At 38.7% G+C, this 21,884-nt stretch overlaps 1 protein-coding gene across 2 annotated transcripts; it reads left to right on the top strand.

The window, feature by feature from the left end:
• The first annotated feature begins 7,263 nt into the window (after positions 1-7,263).
• FBXO4 (F-box protein 4) lies at positions 7,264-20,370 on the top strand. Of its 2 annotated transcripts, none has more exons than XM_055554847.1 (7): positions 7,264-7,428; positions 8,977-9,212; positions 11,144-11,364; positions 15,340-15,415; positions 15,526-15,701; positions 19,441-19,616; positions 20,024-20,370. In XM_055554847.1, the coding sequence occupies exons 1-7, from the start codon at positions 7,279-7,281 to the stop codon at positions 20,111-20,113; spliced, it is 1,125 nt and encodes a 374-aa protein (XP_055410822.1). In that variant the 5' UTR covers positions 7,264-7,278; the 3' UTR covers positions 20,114-20,370. The 2 variants fall into 2 exon arrangements, with proteins under 2 accessions (XP_055410822.1, XP_055410821.1); XM_055554846.1 differs by lacking the exon at positions 7,264-7,428 and adding an exon at positions 7,514-7,747.
• The last annotated feature ends 1,514 nt before the right edge of the window (positions 20,371-21,884 follow it).

Raw genomic sequence — 21,884 nt, 5'->3', positions numbered from 1 at the left:
TGTTCGTCACTTCCACTGTATAACCTGAAGGGATTTGATTTAGGTCATAAATGGATGGTCTAGTGGTTTTCCCTACTTTCTTCAATTTAAGTCTAAATTTGGCAATAAGGAGTTCATGATCTGAACCACAGTCAGCTCCCAGTCTTGTTTTTGCTGACTGTATAGAGCCTCTCCGTCTTTGGCTGCAAAGAATATAATCAATCTGATTTTGGTGTTGACCATCTGGTGATGTCCATGTGTAGAGTCTTCTCTTGTGTTGTTTGGAAGAGGGGGTTTGCTATGACCAGTGAGTTCTCTTGGCAAAACTCTGTTAACCTTTGACCTGCTTCATTTTGTTTTCAAAGGCCAAATTTGCCGGTTACTCCAGGTATCTCTTGACTTCCTAGTTTTGCATTCCAGTCCCCTATAACGAAAAGGACATTTTTTTGGGGTGTTAGTTCTAGAAGGCCGTGTAGGTTTTCATAGAACTGTTCAATTTCAGCTTCTTTGGCATTACAGGTTAGGGCATAGACTTAGATTACTGTGATATTGAATGGTGTGCCTTGGAAACAACAGAGATCATTCTGTCATTTTTTAGACTGCATCCAAGAATTGCATTTTGGACTCTCTTATTGACTATGTGGGCTATTCCATTTCTTCTAAGGGATTCTTGCCCACAGTAGTAGATAAAATAGTCATCTGAGTTAAATTCACCCAATGCAGTCCATTTTAGTTCACTGATTCCTAAAATGTCAATCAATGTTCACTCTTGTCATCTTCTATTTGACCGATTCCAAATTACCTAGATTCACCTTACCTGCCTCCTGAGAAATCTGTTTGCACGCCAAGAAGCAACAGTTAGAACTGGATATGTAACAACAGACTGGTTCCAAATCAGGAAAGGAGTATGTCAAGGCTATATATTGTCACCCTGCTTATTTAACTTATATGCAGAATACATCATGCAAAATGCCAGGCTGAATGAAGCACAAGCTGGAATCAAAATTGCCAGGAGAAATATTAATAACCTCAGATATGCAGATGACATCACCCTTATAGAAAGCAAAGAACTAGAGTCTCTTGATAAAAGTGAAAGGAGAGTGAAAAAGGTGGCTTGAAACTAAAGATTCAGAAAACAAGGATCATGGCATCTGGCCCCATCACTTCATGGCAGATAGATGAGGGAACAGTGGAAACAGTGAGAGACTTTATATTTTTGGGCTCCAAAATCACTGCAGATGGTGACTGCAGCCATGAAATAAAAAGATGCTTGCGCCTTGGAAGAAAAAGTTATGACCAACCTAGACAGCATATTAAAAAGCAGAGACACTTTGTGAACAAAGGTCTGTCTAGTTCAAAGCTGTGATTTTTCCAGTAGTAATGTATGGGTGTGAGAGGTGGACTATAAGAAAGCTGAGTGCCAAAGAATTGATGCTTTTGAACTGTGGTGTTGAAGAATCTCGAGAGTCCCTTGGACTGCAAGGAGATCCAACCAGTCAATCCTAAAGGAAATCAGTCCCGAATATTCATCGGAAGGACTGATGCTGAAGGTGAAACTCCAATCCTTTGGCCACTTGATGCAAAGAACTGACTCATTGAAAAGACCCTGATGCTGGAAAAGATTGAGGGCAGGAGGAGAAGGGGCAATAGAGGATGAGATGTGGTTGGATGGCATCATGGACTCGATGGACGTGAGTTTGAGCAAGCTCCTGGAGTTGGTTCTAGTGTGCTATAGTCCCTAGGGTTGCAGAATGGGACATGACTGAGCAACTGAAGGGACTATCTGCCTTACTCATCAACCACAATAATTATCTCCCTGTTTTTTTGGCCTTGTCCCTTTTGGAATATTAGTTCCCCGACCAGGGATTGAAAGTAGGCTTTTAGCAATGAGCACGGAATCCTAACCACTGGGCTGCCTGGGAATTCCCAAATGGCTGGTTCTTGTTCTGGCTAGTGAGCACTCACTAACGTTTGCTTAGTTCAAGTTGTGCTGGCATTCTAAGTGGGAAGCAGTTTTCAGAGGAAATCATTGACTGTATAGGCATCTTAAATGTTTACATTTAGTATGGCTGGAAGAAAACCTACAATTTTCAGAAGCTTTTCAGCCCCAGTCTCCAAATGTGTATATACCTGCTATAATATACCAACTTCCACAGTTACCATTCAGCTTCATTTACTGGGCTTCTGGTCTCACACTTAACTTTTGGTCTCACATTTAACTCACAAGTCAAATGCGTTTAATAAATATTAGTCATCTGAACATTATGCATACCCTGTTTCAAAATAGATTAAACTGGTAAATGCACATGACTGAGTAGCATGTAGCTTTAAAAAGCAAAGAGGAATATTTCTTTAAAATGCTGTGGAGTGGTATTATTAAGTGAAAAGGTGGAAAAGGTATACAGTACTATTTAAGAAAGAGTATAAATGTGTTTGTATAACCTTGTTTGTTTATATTAAAAAAAAACAAACACGGTTATGGTGAAAGGAGGAGTGGGGGGAGCGGAATCAGATGTAGGGGATCAGGGTGTAAACTAGACTTCTCTGAATATATGGTGAATTTTGTCCATTGGCTTGGGAATCACGTACTACATTTTTGCAGTTTTTTAAAAATAAGATAACATCAAAAAGGAAACTCCTAAAAATCCGAAACAAAATGAAGCAAATTAACTGTAATTGTGTAGCAAGTTGGTGGCTTCAGTATACAGGAATGTTTCAGTTAGCTTTCAGTTCAGTCACTCAGTGGCATCTGACTGTTTGTGACCCCATGGACTGCAGCATGCCAGGCCTCCCTGTCCAACTCCCAGAGCCTACTCAGATTCGTGTCCATCACATCGGTGATGCCATCCAACTATCTCATCCTCTGTCATCCCCTTCTCCTCCCGCTTTCAATCTTTTCCAGCATCAGGATGTTTTCCAATGACTCAGTTCTTCACACCAGATGGCCAAAGTATTGGAGTTTCAGCTTTAGCATCATTCCTTCCAAGGAAATCCCAGGGCTGATCTCCTTCAGAATGGACTGGTTGGATCTCCTTGCAGTCCAAGGGACTCTCAAGAGTCTTCTCCAACACCACAGTTCAAAGACATGAATACTTTGGTGCTCAGCTTTCTTTATAGGCCAAGTCTCACATCCATACATGACTACTGGAAAAACCATAGCTTTTACTAGATGGATGGACCTTTGTCGTGTAAAGTAATGTCTCTGCTTTTTAATATGCTAGCTAGGTTGGTCATAGCTTTTCTTCCAAGGAGCAAGCATCTTTTTATTTCATGGCTGCAGTCACCATCTGCAGTGATTTTGGAGCACCCTAAAATAAAGTCTGTGACTGTTTCCATTGCTTCGCCATCTATTTGCTATGAAGTGATGGGACCAAATGCAAGTTTTAAGCCAACTTTTTCACTCTTTCACTATCATCAAGAGGCTCTTAATTCTTCTTCACTTTCTGCCGTAAGGGTAGTGTCATCTGCATGTCTGAGGTTATTGATGTCTCTCGGCAATATTGATTCCAGCTTGTGCTTCTTCCAGCCCAGCATTTCACATGATGTACTCTGCATATAAGTTAAATAATCAGGGTGACAGTATACAGCCATGACATACTCCTTTCCTGTTGGAGTCAGTTATCTTTCAGTTCAGTTCAATTCAGTCGCTCAGTTGTGTCCAACTCTTGGTGATGCCATGAACCGCAGCACGCCAGGCCTCCCTGTCCATCACCAACTCCCGGAGTTCACTCAGACTCACGTCCATCGAGTCAGTGATGCCATCCAGCCATCTCATCCTCTGTCGTCCCCTTCTCCTCTTGCCCCCAATCCCTCCCAGCATCAGAGTCTTTTCCAGTGAGTCAACTCTTGGCATGAGGTAGCCAAAGTACTGGAGTTTCAGCTTTAGCATCATTCCTTCCAAAGAAATCCCAGGGCTGATCTCCTTCAGAATGGACTGGTTGGATCTCCTTGCAGTCCAAGGGACTCTCAAGAGTCTTCTCCAACATCACAGTTCAAAAACATCAATTCTTCGGCGCTCAGCTTTCTTCACAGTCCAACTCTCACATCCATACATGAAACAGTAATTTGGACACCCTTAGTGTGATATCCCCAAGGGCAAAAAGAACTGGAAAGAAATCAACCTCCTTGATACTTATGTTGTTATTAAGTATGAAAATTGAAATGTATGTAATTAGAAATTAGAATTTTCAGTGTAAGAGAAGAGACGTGAAATTAAGGTAAAATTTTTGTAGTTCTAAATTTGAATAGGGAGTAATAACTCATCCCTTTATGTATATGAAGACCACTAAATAATGTCCAAAGACCATTTCTCATTAAAATGAAGTAGGGCTCCCTGGAGATAAAGCCAATTCCAGTCTTGGGGAGGGTATTCAAATGGTTGATGAGGGATAATTTTTCTTTAATTATCTAATAAAAGGAATTATAAAATTGGAATAGCAACATTTTTCAACTGTAAACAAATAACATTGATAACTGCTAAATCCTTTGAAGTAAGAAGTTTATGGAGCATTCAGTTACAAATGGATCAGACTTTTGAAACCATTAATCAGTTTGATATCAGAAAAGAAGAATGACTTACTTTGAGACCTCACTGGGAAGTCATTTTGTAAGAGTTGAGAACCATTTTAGTACTTCATACTTAAACTGATTTATTTGTGTTATTCCTAGAGAGGTAAGAGAAATGCCAATTAATTTATGGTTCTTTTTCTTGTCTGGAATCCCTTGCAGAACTAAGCCTGAAATTGGATTGGTTATTGGCTTCTAGCAATGGCATGCAAAATAAATGATGAAACTTAATATTCAGATCTCACAGAACCTCTGGGGCTTTATTGGATTTCTGTTATTTGACATTTAGATCCCCAGATAATTTACTTTTGAAGTGTAAATACAAGCTCGTAAGCACTGTGTCCATTATTAAGCATTATCGCGCTCTGCTATGTAGAATATAAATACGGATATAGATACAGATAGAGATGAATATTATGTTAAACATATTATATATTTAATTATTTGTATAAATACACACAACTTATCTATGTTTCCTGTAGCTTATCATGATCCTTACAGTCTTAAATGTTTTTGTGAAGTTGCTGATCCTCTGTTCTATTTTTGAAGGCTATTTAAAAAATGGGATTAATTTTCCACTCTTGGGCACATATCTGGACAAAACTATAATTCAAAAAATACATGTACCCCATGTTCATAGCAGCAGAATTCACACTAGCCATGACATGGAAGCAACTGAATGTCCATGGACAGATGAATGGAGAAAGATGTGGTATATACACATACAATGGAATATTACTGAATCATAAAAAAGAAAATAATGCCATTTGCAGCATGACTGGACACAGAGTAAACATAGTGAAGTCAGAGAAAGACAAATACCATATCACTTATGTGTGGAAACTAAAACATGACACAAGTGAACATATCTTCAAAAGGGACTCACAGAGATAGACCACAGACTAAACAGGTGGGAAGGGGAAGGGGGTGGGGGAGGGATGAAGGGGGAGTTATGGCTTAGCAGAAGCAAACTATTATATATAGAATGGATAAACAACAAGATCCTACTGAATAGCACAGGGAACTATATTCAATAGCCTGTGTTAAACTGTAGCAGAAAAGAATATAAAAAAGTATCAGTTCAGTTCAGTTGCTCAGTCGTGTCTGACTCTGTGACCCCATGAATCGCAGCACGCCAGGCCTCCCTGTCCATCACCAGCTCCCGGAGTTCACTCAGACTCATGTCCATCGAGTCAGTGATGCCATCCAGCCATCTCATCGTCTGTCGTCCCCTTCTCCTCCTGCCCCCAATCCCTCCCAGCATCAGAGTCTTTTCCAATGAGTCAACTCTTGGCATGAGGTAGCCAAAGTACTGGAGTTTCAGCTTTAGCATCATTCCTTCCAAAGAAATCCCAGGGCTGATCTCCTTCAGAATGGACTGCTTGGATCTCCTTGCAGTCCAAGGGACTCTCAAGAGTCTTCTCCAACACCACACTTCAAAAGCATCAATTCTTTAGCGCTCAGCCTTCTTCACAGTCCAACTCTCACATCCATACATGACCGCTGGAAAAACCATAGCCTTGACTACATGGACCTTTGTTGGCAAAGTAATGTCTCTGCTTTTGAATATGCTATCTAGGTTGGTCATAACTTTCCTTCCAAGGAGTAAGCGTCTTTTAATTTCATGGCTGCAGTCACCATCTGCAGTGATTTTGGAGCCCCCCAAAATAAAGTCTGACACTGTTTCCACTGTTTCCCCATCTATTTCCCATGAAGTGATGGGACCAGATGCCATGATCTTCATTTTCTGAATGTTAAGCTTTAAGCCAACTTTTTCACTCTCCACTTTCACTTTCATCAAGAGGCTTTTGAGTTCCTCTTCATTTTCTGCCATAAGAGTCGTGTTATCTGCATATCTGAGGTTATTGATATTTCTCCCGGCAATCTTGATTCCAGCTTGTGTTTCTTCCAGTCCAGCGTTTCTCATGATGTACTCTGCATATAAGTTAAATAAGCAGGGTGACAATATACAGCCTTGACGTACTCCTTTTCCTGTTTGGAACCAGTCTGTTGTTCCATGTCCAATTCTAACTGTTGCTTCCTGACCTGCATACAGATTTCTCAAGAGGCAGATCAGGTGGTCTGGTATTCCCATCTCTTTCAGAATTTCCCACAGTTTATTGTATATACATATAACTGAATCACTTTGCTGCACACCAGAAATTAACACGTTATAAATCAATACTTTAAAAAGTTTGCAACAAAAAAGGATTTTTTTATATGGGTGATTTGGGTAATACATGAGAGAATTTTAACAACTGAGATAAGAGAATGGTGGGCAGAGGCTGATTCTGAAATTTATAAATCTCCATAGTTGGTTATTTTCACGAAGAGAATGGGTAGCTGCATGTCCTGGAAACTGCAGGTTGACAGTGAGTTAAACCAGGTTTCAGTTTCAGTTCAGTGGCTCAGCCCTGTCCGACTCTTTGTGATCCAATGGACTACTGTACACCAGGCTTCTCTGTCCATCACCAACTCCAGGAGCTTGGTCAAACTCATGTCCATCAGTTGGTGATGCCATCCAACCATCTCATCCTCTGTCTTCTCCTCCTGCCTTCACTCTTTCCCAGCATCAGGCATTAAGCACCAAATAGTGGAAGAGGGCCATCTATTGCATAAGAGTCGCCCAGACCCAGGCAAAAAGGAAAAGAAATGAGTTCCACACAGAGAGGGACGGCCTTGGGTGAAGTAACGCAGTTATAAGAGGGGCAAAGGGCGAGAGCTCTTAAATCAATGGGTGAGGTCAGCGCGCCTGAGGTTGAGGCCTTAAGGGAGGGGCGCAGTGATTTCTGGTGGGAGCTTCAAGCTCCGCTGCGAACCACGCTCAATTGGGCCATCTCTCTCCCCGGCTCTGAAGGTTTCTTCGTCTGCGGTGGGACCGGGGTAGGAGGGCAGGGGGTTGGGGGGAACGCAGGGAGCGGGGCGGGGAGGAGGAAGGGAGGGGAAGTGGGAGGAGGCGGGGCGCGGCTGTGCCGCGTCACCGTGCGGCGCGCCTGGAGAGGCGTAGGCAGCCATGGCGGGAAGCGACCCTGGCAGCCGAGGGAGCTCTCCTCAGCCTCCTCACAGCGACTGGGGCCGCCTGGAGGCGGCCTTCCTCAGCGGCTGGAGGAACTTCTGGCAGTCGGTTGGCAAGGAGAGGGCGGCTCCTAGGGCCTCCGCAGAGGAGGTGTACGAGGAGGCCAGTTCTCTGACGCGGCTGCCGGTGAGCATCGGTCGCCGCCCGCGAGGAACCGAGGGAGGGGCGCTCGCTGGGGCGGCCTCTTGGGGGGCCGGGGAGAGGGTAGCCCGCTGGGCCCAGCCTAAGTCTGGCCCGGTCCGTGCAGCTTTACGGGCACTGTCGCCACCTGTGGGGCAGCAGTTGAAAAGAGACGCCTTAGCGTTGACGCTTGGTGCCTGGCAGCCGGACTGAGGGTTGCTGCGAAACTCACCTGCAAGGAGCGCCCTGGTAACCTGCCAGGTCATCCTCAGGTTTTCTCCCCCCAAAACGAGTCTGGGGACTGGGACACCCTGAACATTCTGTTGAGGAAATGCTGAGACCATTCCAGACATTCTTGGAAACATGGACAGCATTCAGCGTCTGGGTTCTCAGCATCTTTCATCCTAGGCTTCACGTATCAAAACACACTTTCTGAGGGTTTTGCGGCTGTTTTCTTACCGTGTATTTCAAGTAACAAAACCGACAAGTGAAATTAAATAACTAAGTTACAAGGGTCTCAAGTTACAGCAGGCCTTGAGAATTACACATCTCATTCCTTGTTCAACTGTTTAGGAAGATGGGAACATGGCGAGAGAAGAATATCTTAGAAATTAAAATTCTGTATCTTAGCTGGACTGTTGTCACTTCCCTCTGAGGTACATCAGAAATTGAAAACTGCAGGCTTAAATTTCATCCATAGTTCTTGCAGAGATAACAGATTTTTACAGAAGAACACAGGTGACAGATATACTCTGATTTGATCTGATAAAATCAGAAGTTTGTTTACTTGAAAAGATTTTATTTTGAAGAATAAATTATTTCATTAAGTAATTTAATGCAAATAATGTGGTAGAATATTCATGAGGAGAAATTAAATAAACTGATTATTTTGTTTGAAAAATACCAGAACAATGGGTGGTTTTTCAGGAATGTTTCAGTGTGTCAAAATGAAGTGTTCATTATGATTCTGCCCTGAGGCAGGAAATTAACTTCAGCATGGTAAATTTCATGAGTAAAGATAATGACTGTTAAGTTGATCTTTTGCTATTTAGTATAAAAATTGTTTGTTAATTTTGTAATTTATTGTGATTTAATTATTAAAATGATGGATTGTTCAGTTGACCTATCAGTTTCCCAGTATAATTGTTAATTTGTAATTTATTTTTCAAAAAAACCTATCTGCCAAGGTAAATTATTCATTCCCTTTACCTACCTGCTGCTTCCCTCTGTTTCAGATTGATGTACAGCTATATATTTTGTCATTTCTTTCACCTCATGATCTATGTCAGTTGGGAAGTACAAGTCGTTATTGGAATGAAACTGTCCGAGATCCAATTCTGTGGAGATATTTTCTGTTGCGGGATCTTCCTTCTTGGTCTTCTGTTGACTGGAAGTCTCTTCCAGATCTAGAAATCTTAAACAAGCCTATATCTGAGGTCACCAATGGTGCATTTTTTGACTACATGGCAGTGTAAGTACTAGTTTTATGAATTAAAAAGAAGATATTAATTTGATTATAGCAAGTCAGTAGCCTAAGTTAGTCTTGGTCCTACAAATTTGTAGCATGAATTTTAGGTCTAAGGGTCCTTTTGTAAGAATTGGGGGTTAGGTTAAATAACATCATTCAGGACCTACTGTAAAGCCAAAAAAAAAAAAAAAGTCTGTGACAGAAGATAGCACCTTAAAAAAAAAAAAGAATATTTGTGCTTTAGGTAAGGATTGTTTTCCTGTGCTAGACTTAATACATGTGGTTTTTTTCCCCCCCATATTTTAAGTTATTTAGAATCCTTATTCCAATACAGATGCCATTACATCAAGTCTTGTGAGACTCGTTGACTAAAATGTACATGTGTATAATTTTAACTAGTGATGGCTCAGTGGTTAAGAATCCTGCAGTGTGGGAGATGTGGGTTCAATCCCTGGGTCAGGAAGATGCCCTGCAGGAGAAAATGGCAACCCACTCCAGTATTCTTGCGTGGAAAAATCCCATGGACAGAGAAGCCTGGAAGGCTATAGTCCACGGGTACTCAAAAGTCGGACATGACTTAGTGACTAAACAGCATAGCACTGTAGTCTCACTTGCTGGTTACTTCCACATTGTCCCACAGCCAACCAAGACATCAGGTGTATCTGTGGTGCTGTGGAACCATGTTTTCATAGGGATAGTAATAATCATAGTAATGAACATTTGTGATCTGACTCAATGGATATGAATCTGAGCAAACTCGGGGAGATAGTCAAGGACAGGGGAGCCTGGCATGCTGCAGTCCATGGGGTTGGAGATAAACGATTTAGTAGCAAACAACATGACCATTTGTGAGCATATATATTATTTCTGATTCTTGTTATCTAGAGTTGATTGTTATTGCTCAAATAATGCAAATTTAAAAATCTGAAGTTCAGACTATAAGTGGCTTATATGACTAATTAAAGTGGTGAGGCTTGGCCAAATCTACCTAGCTGCAACGTTGACTTTTTTTTTTTTTCCTTCTTAAATTACAAGATTCCTAAGTAAAGATGATTTTCTTATAAAGTTAGTGATTGTTTTAAAGGGCTTGATTTAAAGCCAGCTTGATTTAAAGGGCTTTAGGTTTTATTTAGATTTGAGCAACTCTGTTTTAATTTTTGATGACATGTTGAATCACTTGTTTAGAAATTCATGACTATTGAAAAAGCTGTTTCTTTCACATGATTCTTAGTTTGCTAGGTAACCTGTAATAAGTACTTATTGAACTGCTAGTGTTAATGGAAGTACTCTAAGAAATTCAGTTATATTGGTAGCTTTTAGTAATTTTTTTCTTTTTTACCTCTAAAGACATTTTTATGCTATCTATGTAATTTAGTGCAGGGTTTCTCAGTCTTGGCACTATTGACATTTTGCACCGGGTGTTATGGGAACTGTCTTGTGTGTGCATTGTAGCATGTTTAATAGCATCCCAGGATCTGCTAGATGTCAGTAGCACTGCCCTACTCCCCCTGTAGTTGTAATAACAAAAATGTCTCCAGACATCAGCAGATGTTCCCAGGGGGTGCAAAATCTCCCCAGGTTGAGAATCACTGCTCTATGTAGTGAATTTTAACCATTAAAACACATGTTAGACCAAGTGTTTCATGAGAGAATCTAAATGAAAAAATAGAAAGTAACCACTTCCTGGAGAAGACTTCCTCAGTTACTTAACCACTACTACTCCCATAGCACCTTGTGCTTTTTCTGTCATGGCACTTGACATATGTATTATTAATATAATAGTATCTGTCCTCCACTGCCCTCCATGAGGATTAGGACAGTAACCATTGTATCCCTTTTGTCTAGCAAGTTTTCGATGCATTATATATTGTTGAATGAATAAATGGCTAAGTAAGTATTTGTGTTAATTATCTAATTGTGACAATTTTATACAGCTATAAAATGTGCTGTCCACATACAAGAAGATCCTCAAAATCTAGCCGTCCTATGTATGGAGCTGTCACCTCATTTTTACACTCATTGATCATTCAGAATGAACCACGATTTGCCATGTTTGGACCAGGTTTGGAAGAACTAAATACATCTTTGGTGTTGAGTTTGATGTCTTCTGAGGAACTTTGCCCGACAGCTGGTTTGCCTCAGAGGCAGATTGATGGTAATTTTCATGTTAATGTACAATTCATAATAAGTCAAACACTTTGAGCTTGACTCTAGTAATTACATAGAAAAAAATTAGTTTTTTAAATTATTTAACTCTTTGATGTAATGAAATGTACTAATTTGATGGATGGGAGCCCTCACGTCTCTATGGACGGAAAGAACTAATTTACTTTTTTATAAGAGGTAAGTTTTCTCTTACTTAGTCTAAAATATGAGATTATGTGAAAGCAAATTGTATGTTGTTAAAATGTTGTACCATATTTTAAAAGAATGTTACAGTAAAAACCATTCAGCATCTACTATATTCAAAGTACTTTGATATGTCTTGGAATTTCAAAAAAGAGCTAAATTGTCACCTTACCTTTATTTCTATGAAAAACAACAGGAACAACAACCATGTAGTTAATTTGGTAAGTAGGATTTATAATAAACATGTGTAATAGTGGTCTAGCTTCTGCTTTACTTTTTCATTTGTTGAGGGTACCTATTAGAAACTAAAGATGCAGTGATTTAAAACAAACAACATCAAAAATCTCCACTTTGCCCTGAAAGGTGATTAGTCTAGGTGAGGGCAGAGACATGTATACAGGTGATTAGAATATGGTGTAATGAGCTTCTTTGTAGAAAGTTAAGGGTCATAGAAGGCTCTGCATTGAACATGATGCCTTATATGAGTCATTTTGATAAGCAGGGGTAAGCCATCAAAAAAAGGGTAAAATATTCTAAGCAGTGAGAACTGCATCTCTAAATTCTCAAAGTTTTGGGTGTGCATGACACACTTGAAGTAGCTCTGTGTGTCTAGAGTGGGGCCAAGTGAGAAGATGCTTATATGTCAGACTTAAGCATTATATTGAAGGATTTGAAGCAGAAAAGTAAGATGATCAAGATGGCATTTTAGATAGATCACTCTGGCTCCTGAGTGGAGAATTGATTAGAAGGGGCTCTAAAGGTGTGAATACCCATTAAGAAACCACTATAATATTGTGATAAAATATGAAGGATATGGAATTGACTCAATGTGTATCAGCAGTAATAAGAATAATTCCTAGTTTCTGGGTCTTATTTTCATATTGGATGATGGTGTCATTCTCTAGGTTAAAGAAACACAGGAGTAGGAAGAGAAACTTTTTATACAGGCAGAGATCAGAGATGCCTGCTATAAGCTAGCTATTTGAATGTGAGTCCCGTTAGACCAGAAATCTCAGCCTATTTTTTTAAGAGGTTTTTTTTTTTTTTTTTTAACTGTTTTTGGCTGCACTGGGTCTTTGCTGCTGCATGTGGGCTTTTTCTAGTTGCGGCGAGCTGGGGCTACTCTTCATTACAGTGCTCAGTTTCTCATTTTGGTGGCTTCTCTTGTTGCAGAGCATGGGCTTTAGGTATGCAGGCGTCAATAGTTGCAGTATTCAAGCTCAGTCGTTGCAGCTTGCAGGCTCAGTAGTGGTGGTGCATGGACTTAGTTGCTCTGCAACATGTGCAGTCATTCCGGACCATATCCCTTGCATTGGCAGATGGATTCTCAACCACTGGACCACCAGGGAAGTCTCTCTTGTCAGCTTTATTCTTAGTTGTATCTGTAGTGCTAGGCACATAGTAGACATTCAATATGTATTTGATGAATAAATGAATGATTTTATGGAATACTTTATGCATTCATGTGTCAAAAGAAAGACCTGGGCTAGAACTGAAGATTTGGGAATCATATGAAGTCCATGTGAACTTGGAAGTTTCTGAAAATAAAGAAAATTGTGAGCCAGGTGATATAGTCTTCAGTGAATGTTTGGAGAAAGGGATTATCAAAAGTAGATTCATAAGTGACCAGGTTAAGGATGGGAAAATGGTATTAGAGCTAAATGGTGTGTGTGTCTCAAAGAGGTGGAGTTTTTTCAAGAGGGTTGGTGAGTAATGGTTTAAGACATGGCATTGAGAAGTAAAGAGAACACTTATCTCTGTACCCTGAGATGTGAGAGAATAAGCAGTTTAGTTACTGGAAGCCCACTGCAAGAGAAGCAGCACCTAGGCACAGGCCAGTTTCTGGTCAGGTCATGAGGTGGAAGGATCCCATTTCAATAAGAGGTTGGGGATATGGGGAAATTGGCTGATTATGAAATAGCCATTTCATTCTGTAGAGTAATTGTGATTGTTTGAAATTGCCAGTCTAACTGTGCTTCAGATCCTGCAAGGTCAGGGAAGCATAAAGGGATGAGTCGTTGGCAAGGTGGGGCAAAACAGCATGCAAATCTTATTGGACTGAGGTTAGATGCGTTGAGAAGGTAGTTTCTGGAAGTTAAACTGATGAAAACAAAGATTAGAGACATGGTTGTTGTTCAGTTACTCAGTTGTGTCCAATTCTTTGTGATCCCATGGACTACAGCATGCCAGGCTTCCTTCACCATCTGCTGGAGCTTGCTCAAAATGCATATCCATTGAGTCAGTGACACCATCCAACCATCTCGTCCTCTGTTGTCCCCTTCTCCTCCTGACTTCCATCTTTCCCAACATGGTAGAATGTTATGATATCTTTGGGAAGTCCCCTGGTGGTGGAAGACTAGGGCCACTTTGCCTGAAATGCTTACAGACCCCGCTAGGATCTCTACATAATGTGTTGCCTGAAATGGTGATGTAAGTAAGATAGTATGGCATGGCTTCTTTAAATATCTAGATTGGTTATAATGCAGGGATTAAGGATATGAAAGATGGAGTTGTTCTTGGGCTTCCCTGGTGGCTCAGATGGCAAAGAATCACCTGCAATGCAGGAGACCTGGGTTCAATCCCTGGGTCTGGAAGATCCCCTGGAGAAGGGCTTGGCAACCCACTCAAGTATTCTTGCCTGGAGAATCCCCATGGACTGAGGAGCCTGGTGGGCTACAGTCCATGGGGTCGCAAAGAGTTGGACACGACTGAGCGACTAAGCACAACACAATGAGGTAAGTAGAGGCCATATTATGTTAAAGTTTTATTTATCTGAAGAGCAGCAGCTTTGAAGAGAAGAGACATAATTAAAGACATTTTAAAGCAATCTCTCCAGCTGCTGTCAGAAGATTGGATAGTAGGGAACAGAAGTGGATTAGGAGCATAGTTAGAAATGATTACAGAAGTTCAAGTGAGAGATGATGATGATATCTAAATTAAAGGTGTGGGGTGGGAATGGAGAGGAGTAGACAGATCTAAAAGGATGTTTGTTAATATATAGCAAAAAGACACAAAGCCAAAAAGGAGTAGAAGGATCTTTGCAGGAGGCAAGAGGAGAATCAACCCCTAAGTGTTAACACAAAGGAGGGAAGGAGTTAAGAAAGAAGGACAAATAATAGTGTTGAATGATTTAGATATAAAATATAATAAGTAATATTTAGCACCTGTTACTTACCAGTTATGTATGTAATCTTATTTAATGCTTACAATAACCCTAAAAAATGTGTATTATTTCTGTATTTCAGTGTCAAAATCAAGGCTCACAGAAACATGGGTATATGTGACAAATTCTAGCTCAAATCTAATTCCAAATTTCAGTGTTTTCTGTATTTCTTCCATTTTCTAAGACACTATGAATTTAAAAATGCCTTTTCAGAGTGCAGGGGAAAAACCCATTTGGTTGAATGTATACATGGAGTATGAGACTAATGAGAAACACAAAAAAAGTGAAACTAAGTCAGTCTTGAGGATAAGTAGAAGTAGTTGTTGTTATGCAGCTGCTACTGATAGGATGATAATAAAGTTAATGATGATAGTGATGATGGTAAAAAAAAAAAATCAATGTTAAAGCCTAAGAGTTTTTTATTCTGTATCCATGATTTACTATTTTGTGAATGAAAATTGCATATAGCATCTTTTCTTTAACATAAACATTTTATTCCAAAGCTATATATAACTTGTCATAGTTTTTTGTTTGTTCTTTTTATACTAAGTAATTTTTGCATTGTCATCTTTTGCTATCTTTATTTTTTGTTTTGATAACTGTAATTTTCTCCTTTAGGCATTGGATCAGGAGTTAGTTTTCAGTTGAACAATCAACATAAATTCAACATCCTAATACTATATTCAACTACAAGGTAAGGCTACCAATTTAGCAGCTACCTGAGACATCAGTAATAGAATATTTTAGAGGGGGTGAAGCCTGTTTAGTGTCTGTTTATGTTTTATATTTACATTTTTCTTATAGAAAGGAAAGAGATAGAGCAAGAGAAGAACATACAAGTGCAGTTAACAAGATGTTCAGTGTACAAAATGAAGGGGACGATCAACAAGGGAGCCGGTACAGTGTAATTCCACAAATTCAGAAGGTGTGTGAAGTTGTTGATGGGTTCATCTATGTTGCAAATGCTGAAGCTCATAAAGGTAAGCATTATCTTATTTTCTTTTTAAAAGCGCTTTCTTTGCAAAGCAAATAAAGTATTTTTATAGGCTTTATTGTGGCTTGTTAAGAATATCATGGCTAATTTTATCAGTGTGATTCTGTTAATATTACTATCAGTATTGGATTCTCAAACCTTGATGTGTGTTAGGATCACCTGTGGATCTTGTTAAAAACATGGCAGCCTGATTCCTATCCTGATGGATTATGACTCATAGATGTGGGTTATGTCTTGGCTGTTTTTTTAAACAAACTTTACAGAATTCTGATACACACTGAAGTTTGCTACTGTAACTACATAGTATTTTTTTTGTTGTTTCATGCTTCTGTACTTTTAGTTATTGATATTTTGTTTGCTTTTGGCCTTATTCAAATAATTTATGCAGGTAAATGAAAAATTTTAGGTTATTTTAATCATCCAGATAGTAGAGTGTGAGTTAGTAGAGTTGGTGGAGTGTTCAATAAAGTGGATTAGTTAAGAACACTCTCCATATATTCTGAATAATTGCCATTCACATTGATAAATAGCATGAAAATAGAATACTATTGGGCCATAAGCCAATATTGTAATTTCTTTCCCAAATCCTTTGTGAACAAGGTAGGGCATAAATATGCAATATATTATTCTCACTTGGAAAAAGGTAGAAGTAGTCCACTTCTGAAAGAATTTACAGTTTATAGTGCACTGAAATTATAACAACAAAAGCCAAATGCAGCTCAACTACTGACTAATTGGACTTGTCTCACTGCATAAATGGCCTAACAGGAGAAGAAGCATACCCATTTGTAGAAGTAAATCCTTTTTACCTCAGTCTCTTCTGTTCTTCCACATAAAATCTAGCATTAAATTAAAAAGTATGATACAAAAAAAAAAAAAAATGAAATGACCCGTTCTTAAGAGATAAAGCAGTCAATGGAACTAGACCCAGAAATGGCCTCAATATTGGCACCCTCAGAAAAGGACATAAAAAGAACTATGATTAATATGTTGAAGAATCTAGTAAAAAAAAAAAAGTGACCAATGTATGTGAACAAATAGAGATTTTCAGCGGAGGGAAAGAAGCTATGAAAAAGTAAAATGAGTGTGCTAAATACCAAAAATACAACAGGTGAATAATTCCTTCAATGGACATATCAACAAAGGAAACCTTTTGTGAATGTGAAGATAGATCAGTTGAAATTACTCAAATTAAAGAGATGGGTTTCCCTGGTGGCTCAGTGATCAAGAATCCGCCTGTCAATGCAGGAGACATGGGTTTGATCCCTATTCCAGGAAGATCCCACATGCTGCAGAGTAACTGAACCTTTGTCCTAGAGCCTGGGAATCACAACTACTGAGCCTGTGTGCTGCAGTTACTGAAGCCCATGCACCCTAGAGTCTGTGCTCTGCAGCAAGAGAAGGCACCGCAGTGATAAGCCTGTGCGCTGCAATTAGAGAGTGGCCCCCACTTGCCACAACTAGAGAAAAGCCCACATAGCAACGAAGACCCAGCACAGCCAGAAATTAATTAAAAAATAAAAATTTTTTAAAAGGAAAAAATTGGTAGTGGAGGGCAGAGCAAGAGCTGGGGAAAACCAATGAAGTGATCTAACTCAGGGTTGACATTTTCTTAAAGGTCTAGGTAGTACATATTTTAGGCATGTGAGCCATATAATCTCTTACAGTTACTCAGCTCTGATACTATAGTGCAAAAGTAGCCATAGACAGTTTGCGAATGAATGGGCTTGGCGGTTTTTACCAAAATAATTACTTATAAAAATATCTATAGTGTGTGGTATGTGGACCCCTGATTCCATTTATATGTGATTGGAGTCCCAAAATACGAAGAGAGTAAGAACAGGGAAAAAGAAATTTCTGAACAAATAATGACCAAAGCTATTTCAAAATTGCTGAAAGACAATAAACCACAGATCCAAGATTCTCAAAGAACTCCAGACGTGATAAATAAAAAATACAGATACATCGTAGCCAAACTGGTGAAAACAAAAGATAAAGAGAATATCTTGAAGGCAGCCAGGGCAAAACAAAATATACATATAGAGGACCAAAGATAAGGAGAGAGACTTTCTGATAGAATTTTGCTGTAAGCTAGATAGTAACGAAGGGAAATCTTTATAGTATTGCAAAGGGTGGGGTGGGGGAGATAAAATCCAGCAGAGATATCTTTCAAAATGAAGGCAAAATCAAGACATTTTTTGGACAAACAAAATCTGAGAAAGTTCAGTCAGCAAATTTTTATTACAATAAATATTAAAGGAAACTTCAGGGAAAATAGTATACCAGGTGGAAAACTACATTTACAGAAAGGAAGAAAAAGCCTTGGGATAGAAACAGTTTAGCTATACATAAAATGTTTTTTTCTAAGTTTAATTTCTTTATCATTATTTAAAGGAAAACATGATATTTTTTAAAATAAAATATATTGTAACAATATTACACAGCATGGAAAGACAGAAATGGAAATGTTGTAAGGTTCTATATGTGAAGTTATATAATACTTTTTAAAGGTAGACTATTGTAAGTTTAAAATATGCTTTGTAAATCTTTGAGCAACCAACCACTAAAAAAGTATAACAGAGATATAATTAAATAAGCCAGTAGTGAAGATAAAATGTAATCATTAAAGAAGACAGTTCAAAAGAGCACAGGAAAAGAGGGCAAAAGGAACAAAGAATAGATGGGACAAGTCAAAATTCAATAAATATGTGATAGACTTAAATGTACTGTGTTGATAATTACATTCAATGTTTGTTTTCTATTAAATATATAACAAATTACTGCCAACCTAGTGGCTTAAAAATGCATCTATTAGCTCAGAGTTCTTTATGTCAGAACTCTGAGTACAGCATGGCTGGGTTCTCAGCCAAGTGACTCACAGGCTGAAATTAGGATGAGAGATGGGTTACATCCCTTTCTGGAGGTTCTGGGGGAAAATCCTGCTACCTAGCTCACTCAGATTATTGACTGAATTCAGCTTACTTTTATAGATCTGAGGTCCCTGTTTCCTTTCTGGCTGTCAGCTGGGGGCTGCTCTCAGCTTAACAGGCTATCTTCATTTCTTGCCATGTGACCCCTCTGTCTTCAAATTCAGCAATGGAGGATCTCTCTGACTAGGAAGAATCTCATCTGTTTTAAGGGCTTACCTGACTAGGCTAGGCTCACTGATTATAGTCTCCCTTTCTTGAAGTCAGCTGTGTCTTGTAATATAGCCTAACCATGTTGGTGATATCCCATGTGTTTACAGATTCTTCCCACACTCAGAGGAGGGAATAGAAAAGAATTTGAGTTATTAGGGTTATTTTAGAATTCTGCCCACCACCAAATGTCAATGACTTACACTCCACTGAAAGGCAGAGATTTTCAGTTTCAATAAAAAAGCTAGACTCAATCATATGTTTAAATTTTAGAAACTCTGGCCTTTGAAAGAAAGGGTAGTGACAGCTACAGAATTTGTGAGAAGAAAATACTTTTATCAGAGTAGTTTTGCTTTTAAACCATAGAAACATGTAAGTGGTACTGTTTTTGTTCTCTCTGATTTCATCTAAATTCTGATCCTTGCAAGGCTGATTAATGTAGTTTTATGAAAGATCAGTAAATGAACACAGCAATAGAGGGATAGATGCAGTTTATTATGTTTGGATCCTGGTAATTTTTATAGTTTTCAATTTTGTATTATTATTTTTTAAATAATGAAAATTAAGAATTTTAACTACATTCCTTAGGACATGAATGGCAAGATGAATTTTCTCGTATTATGGCAATGACTGATCCAGCTTTTGGATCTTCCGGGAGACCAATGCTGGTTTTATCTTGTATTTCTCAAGCTAACGTAAAAAGAATGCCCTGTTTTTATTTGGCCCATGAGCTGCGTCTGAATCATCTAAACCACCCATGGATGGTAAGGTTCTATTTTCTCTAGTGAGAAAAATCTCATTTTATTTTTCACTCTGATTTCTAATTTATTTTTCTTTATTCTTTCCTATTCATTCTTTTTAAAAGAATAGCATTCTAAAAGTCAGTTTTAATAGCTTAATCAGTGGGAGATATTTGATATCAAAGCTGAGTTCCAAGATAAGTAATAAACCTCATATTGATAGTAATTATAAGACAGAAGAGAAGATGGTATTTTTAATCTAAACTCTCTAGAAGACAAAACTTGGTTATTTACCCACAGTTTACTGGGATTTTTTTAGTCCTATTCGTTTTTGAGTGTCCAGAAAAATGTCCCACATAATTATAAGTATTTGTGCTTAGTTTCTTAGTAAGTTTCTTAGTAACAAATGGTCTCTTTTTATTTGCTCATAGGTCCAGGACACTGAGGCTGAAACTTTAACTGGTTTTTTGAATGGTATTCAGTGGATTCTTGAAGAAGTAGAATCTAAGCATGCAAGATGATCCTTCCCTTCAACCTTGGCAACTGAAAGCATTTGAAACTTGTTACTAAGGTCATGATGTGGATATTTGCTCAAGTCAGCTCATTCTGCCCTGCCTTTTTGCAGGTAGGCTTTATGTTGGACAGCTGTCACCACTCTAATTTTTATATAACTTTTCCTTTTTACCTTAGATCAATTACAAGAAAAAAGTTTCAGTGGTAGCATTTGGCCCCAAAATGAACCTTTTAAGATTTTTTAATAACTTTCATATATATATTTTTTAATATTAAATTCTAAAAAAAAAAAAAAAATCAAGTTTGTGCCTCTCTCATTCTTCGTGATTTCTCCTCTGTTCAGTTCAAAGATTGCCATCGTGGGGAATAGCAACTTTGCTAAGCTTTAAATAGATTCTTTTCAAGGGTCCTTAACTGGTTATCAGAAAATAAGTTTTATCTATTTTTAATAAATATACTGCTTAAAGATTGGAATATTCACTGAAATTTCATTTACTGGTATGGCCATACAACTTCTTTTTCTTTTCTGAAATAGTAGGAATTAACTTTTTGTCTTATTCAATACTAATTCGGCGAAAATAACTGGAAATTCTTGCTGTTTTCAAATAACCTGAAAGCTCATGAAGTGCTAAAGCCCGATTTTTTTCCTTGCTCATGAAGAAAATATTCCAGAGACATTCATGATCATATGACCTCCTACTCACTAATTGCTTCCACTTTGCAGAGGAAACAATCCTCCTATCTCAGTGGAATTGAGGGATTTAAAAATTACAGTTGAAAAGAGCATTATATTCTCAGTGGTGCTGCACCCAAGAAACAGCCTCCATCCTACAAGCAGGTGCCATTCTGAAGAAAGGAGCTCTCACATCTTGGGTGCACTTATCCATCCCTTAACTTGGGCATTTGTAGTTGGGGGAAGAGAGAGAAATGCTGACATCCTGCTTTTCCTAGAAAGGAAGCCCTCTGACTTGGGGAGAGAGTGCTGTTTCCTTGACTGCCATGGTCTAGAATGGAGTTTCTTTCTTTCTGAGCTGGAGGAGGGATGTCTTGGTTCACATCCCACATACTCTTACTGTTCTTACTGAGTTTTTTTTTGGGGTGTGTGTGCTGTGTACTCTTAGATTTTAATGATTTTTTAAAATTAATTTTCTCCAGTTTTTCTGGGGAACCATTACATGGTACTCTTCATGCTATTATGCCAAAAATACATCCTCTCCACTTTTAATTATGTGTAGTTAGGTGGCTCAGATGGTAAAGAATCTGCTTGCAATGCAGGAGACCTGGATTCAATCCCTGTATTGGGAAGATCCCCTGGAGGAGGGCATGGCAACCCACTCGGTTATTCTTGCCTGGAGAATCCCCATAGACAAAGGAGCCTGGCAGGCTACAGTCCATGGGTCACAAAGAGTTGAGCATGACTGAGTGACTAAGCACATGTTACCTCATTCTTTGCTGATGTTGGTAATGTATTTTCTTTTTTTCTTCATGATCAATCTGGCTAGAGTTTTATTGATTTTATTATTCTCAAAGAGCCAGCTTTTGGTCTTACTAATTTATTCTATATTCTGTTTCATTGATTTATGCTCTAATCTCTATTTTTCTGCTTTTTAAATTATAAAACTTCAATATTTTTTTTTTTATATTATTAAGGTACAAATTTAGGTCATTGTGGGCTTGAGGCACAGTGGTAAAGAATCCTTCTGCCAGTGTAGGAGGTGCAAGAGACAGGTTCCATCCCTAGGTCGGGAAGACCCCCGGGAAAAGGAAATGATAACCCAC

Source organism: Bubalus kerabau, chromosome 18 (genome assembly GCF_029407905.1).
Source record: "Bubalus kerabau isolate K-KA32 ecotype Philippines breed swamp buffalo chromosome 18, PCC_UOA_SB_1v2, whole genome shotgun sequence".
In the NCBI taxonomy this organism is placed as follows: Eukaryota; Metazoa; Chordata; class Mammalia; order Artiodactyla; family Bovidae; genus Bubalus; species Bubalus kerabau.
Note: the sequence above shows the minus strand (reverse complement) of the source record. Positions and strands in the feature narration are given on the sequence as shown.

What these genes read in the sequence shown, in the direction of transcription:
- FBXO4 (XM_055554846.1), top strand. Translation starts at nt 7,559, where the DNA reads ATGGCGGGAAGCGACCCTGGCAGCCGAGGGAGCTCTCCTCAGCCTCCT. An exon ending in TTTTTTGACTACATGGCAGT is followed by an intron (nt 9,213 to 11,143) that starts GTAAGTACTAGT and finishes AATTTTATACAG; the next exon opens with CTATAAAATGTGCTGTCCAC. An exon ending in ATACTATATTCAACTACAAG is followed by an intron (nt 15,416 to 15,525) that starts GTAAGGCTACCA and finishes TTTTTCTTATAG; the next exon opens with AAAGGAAAGAGATAGAGCAA.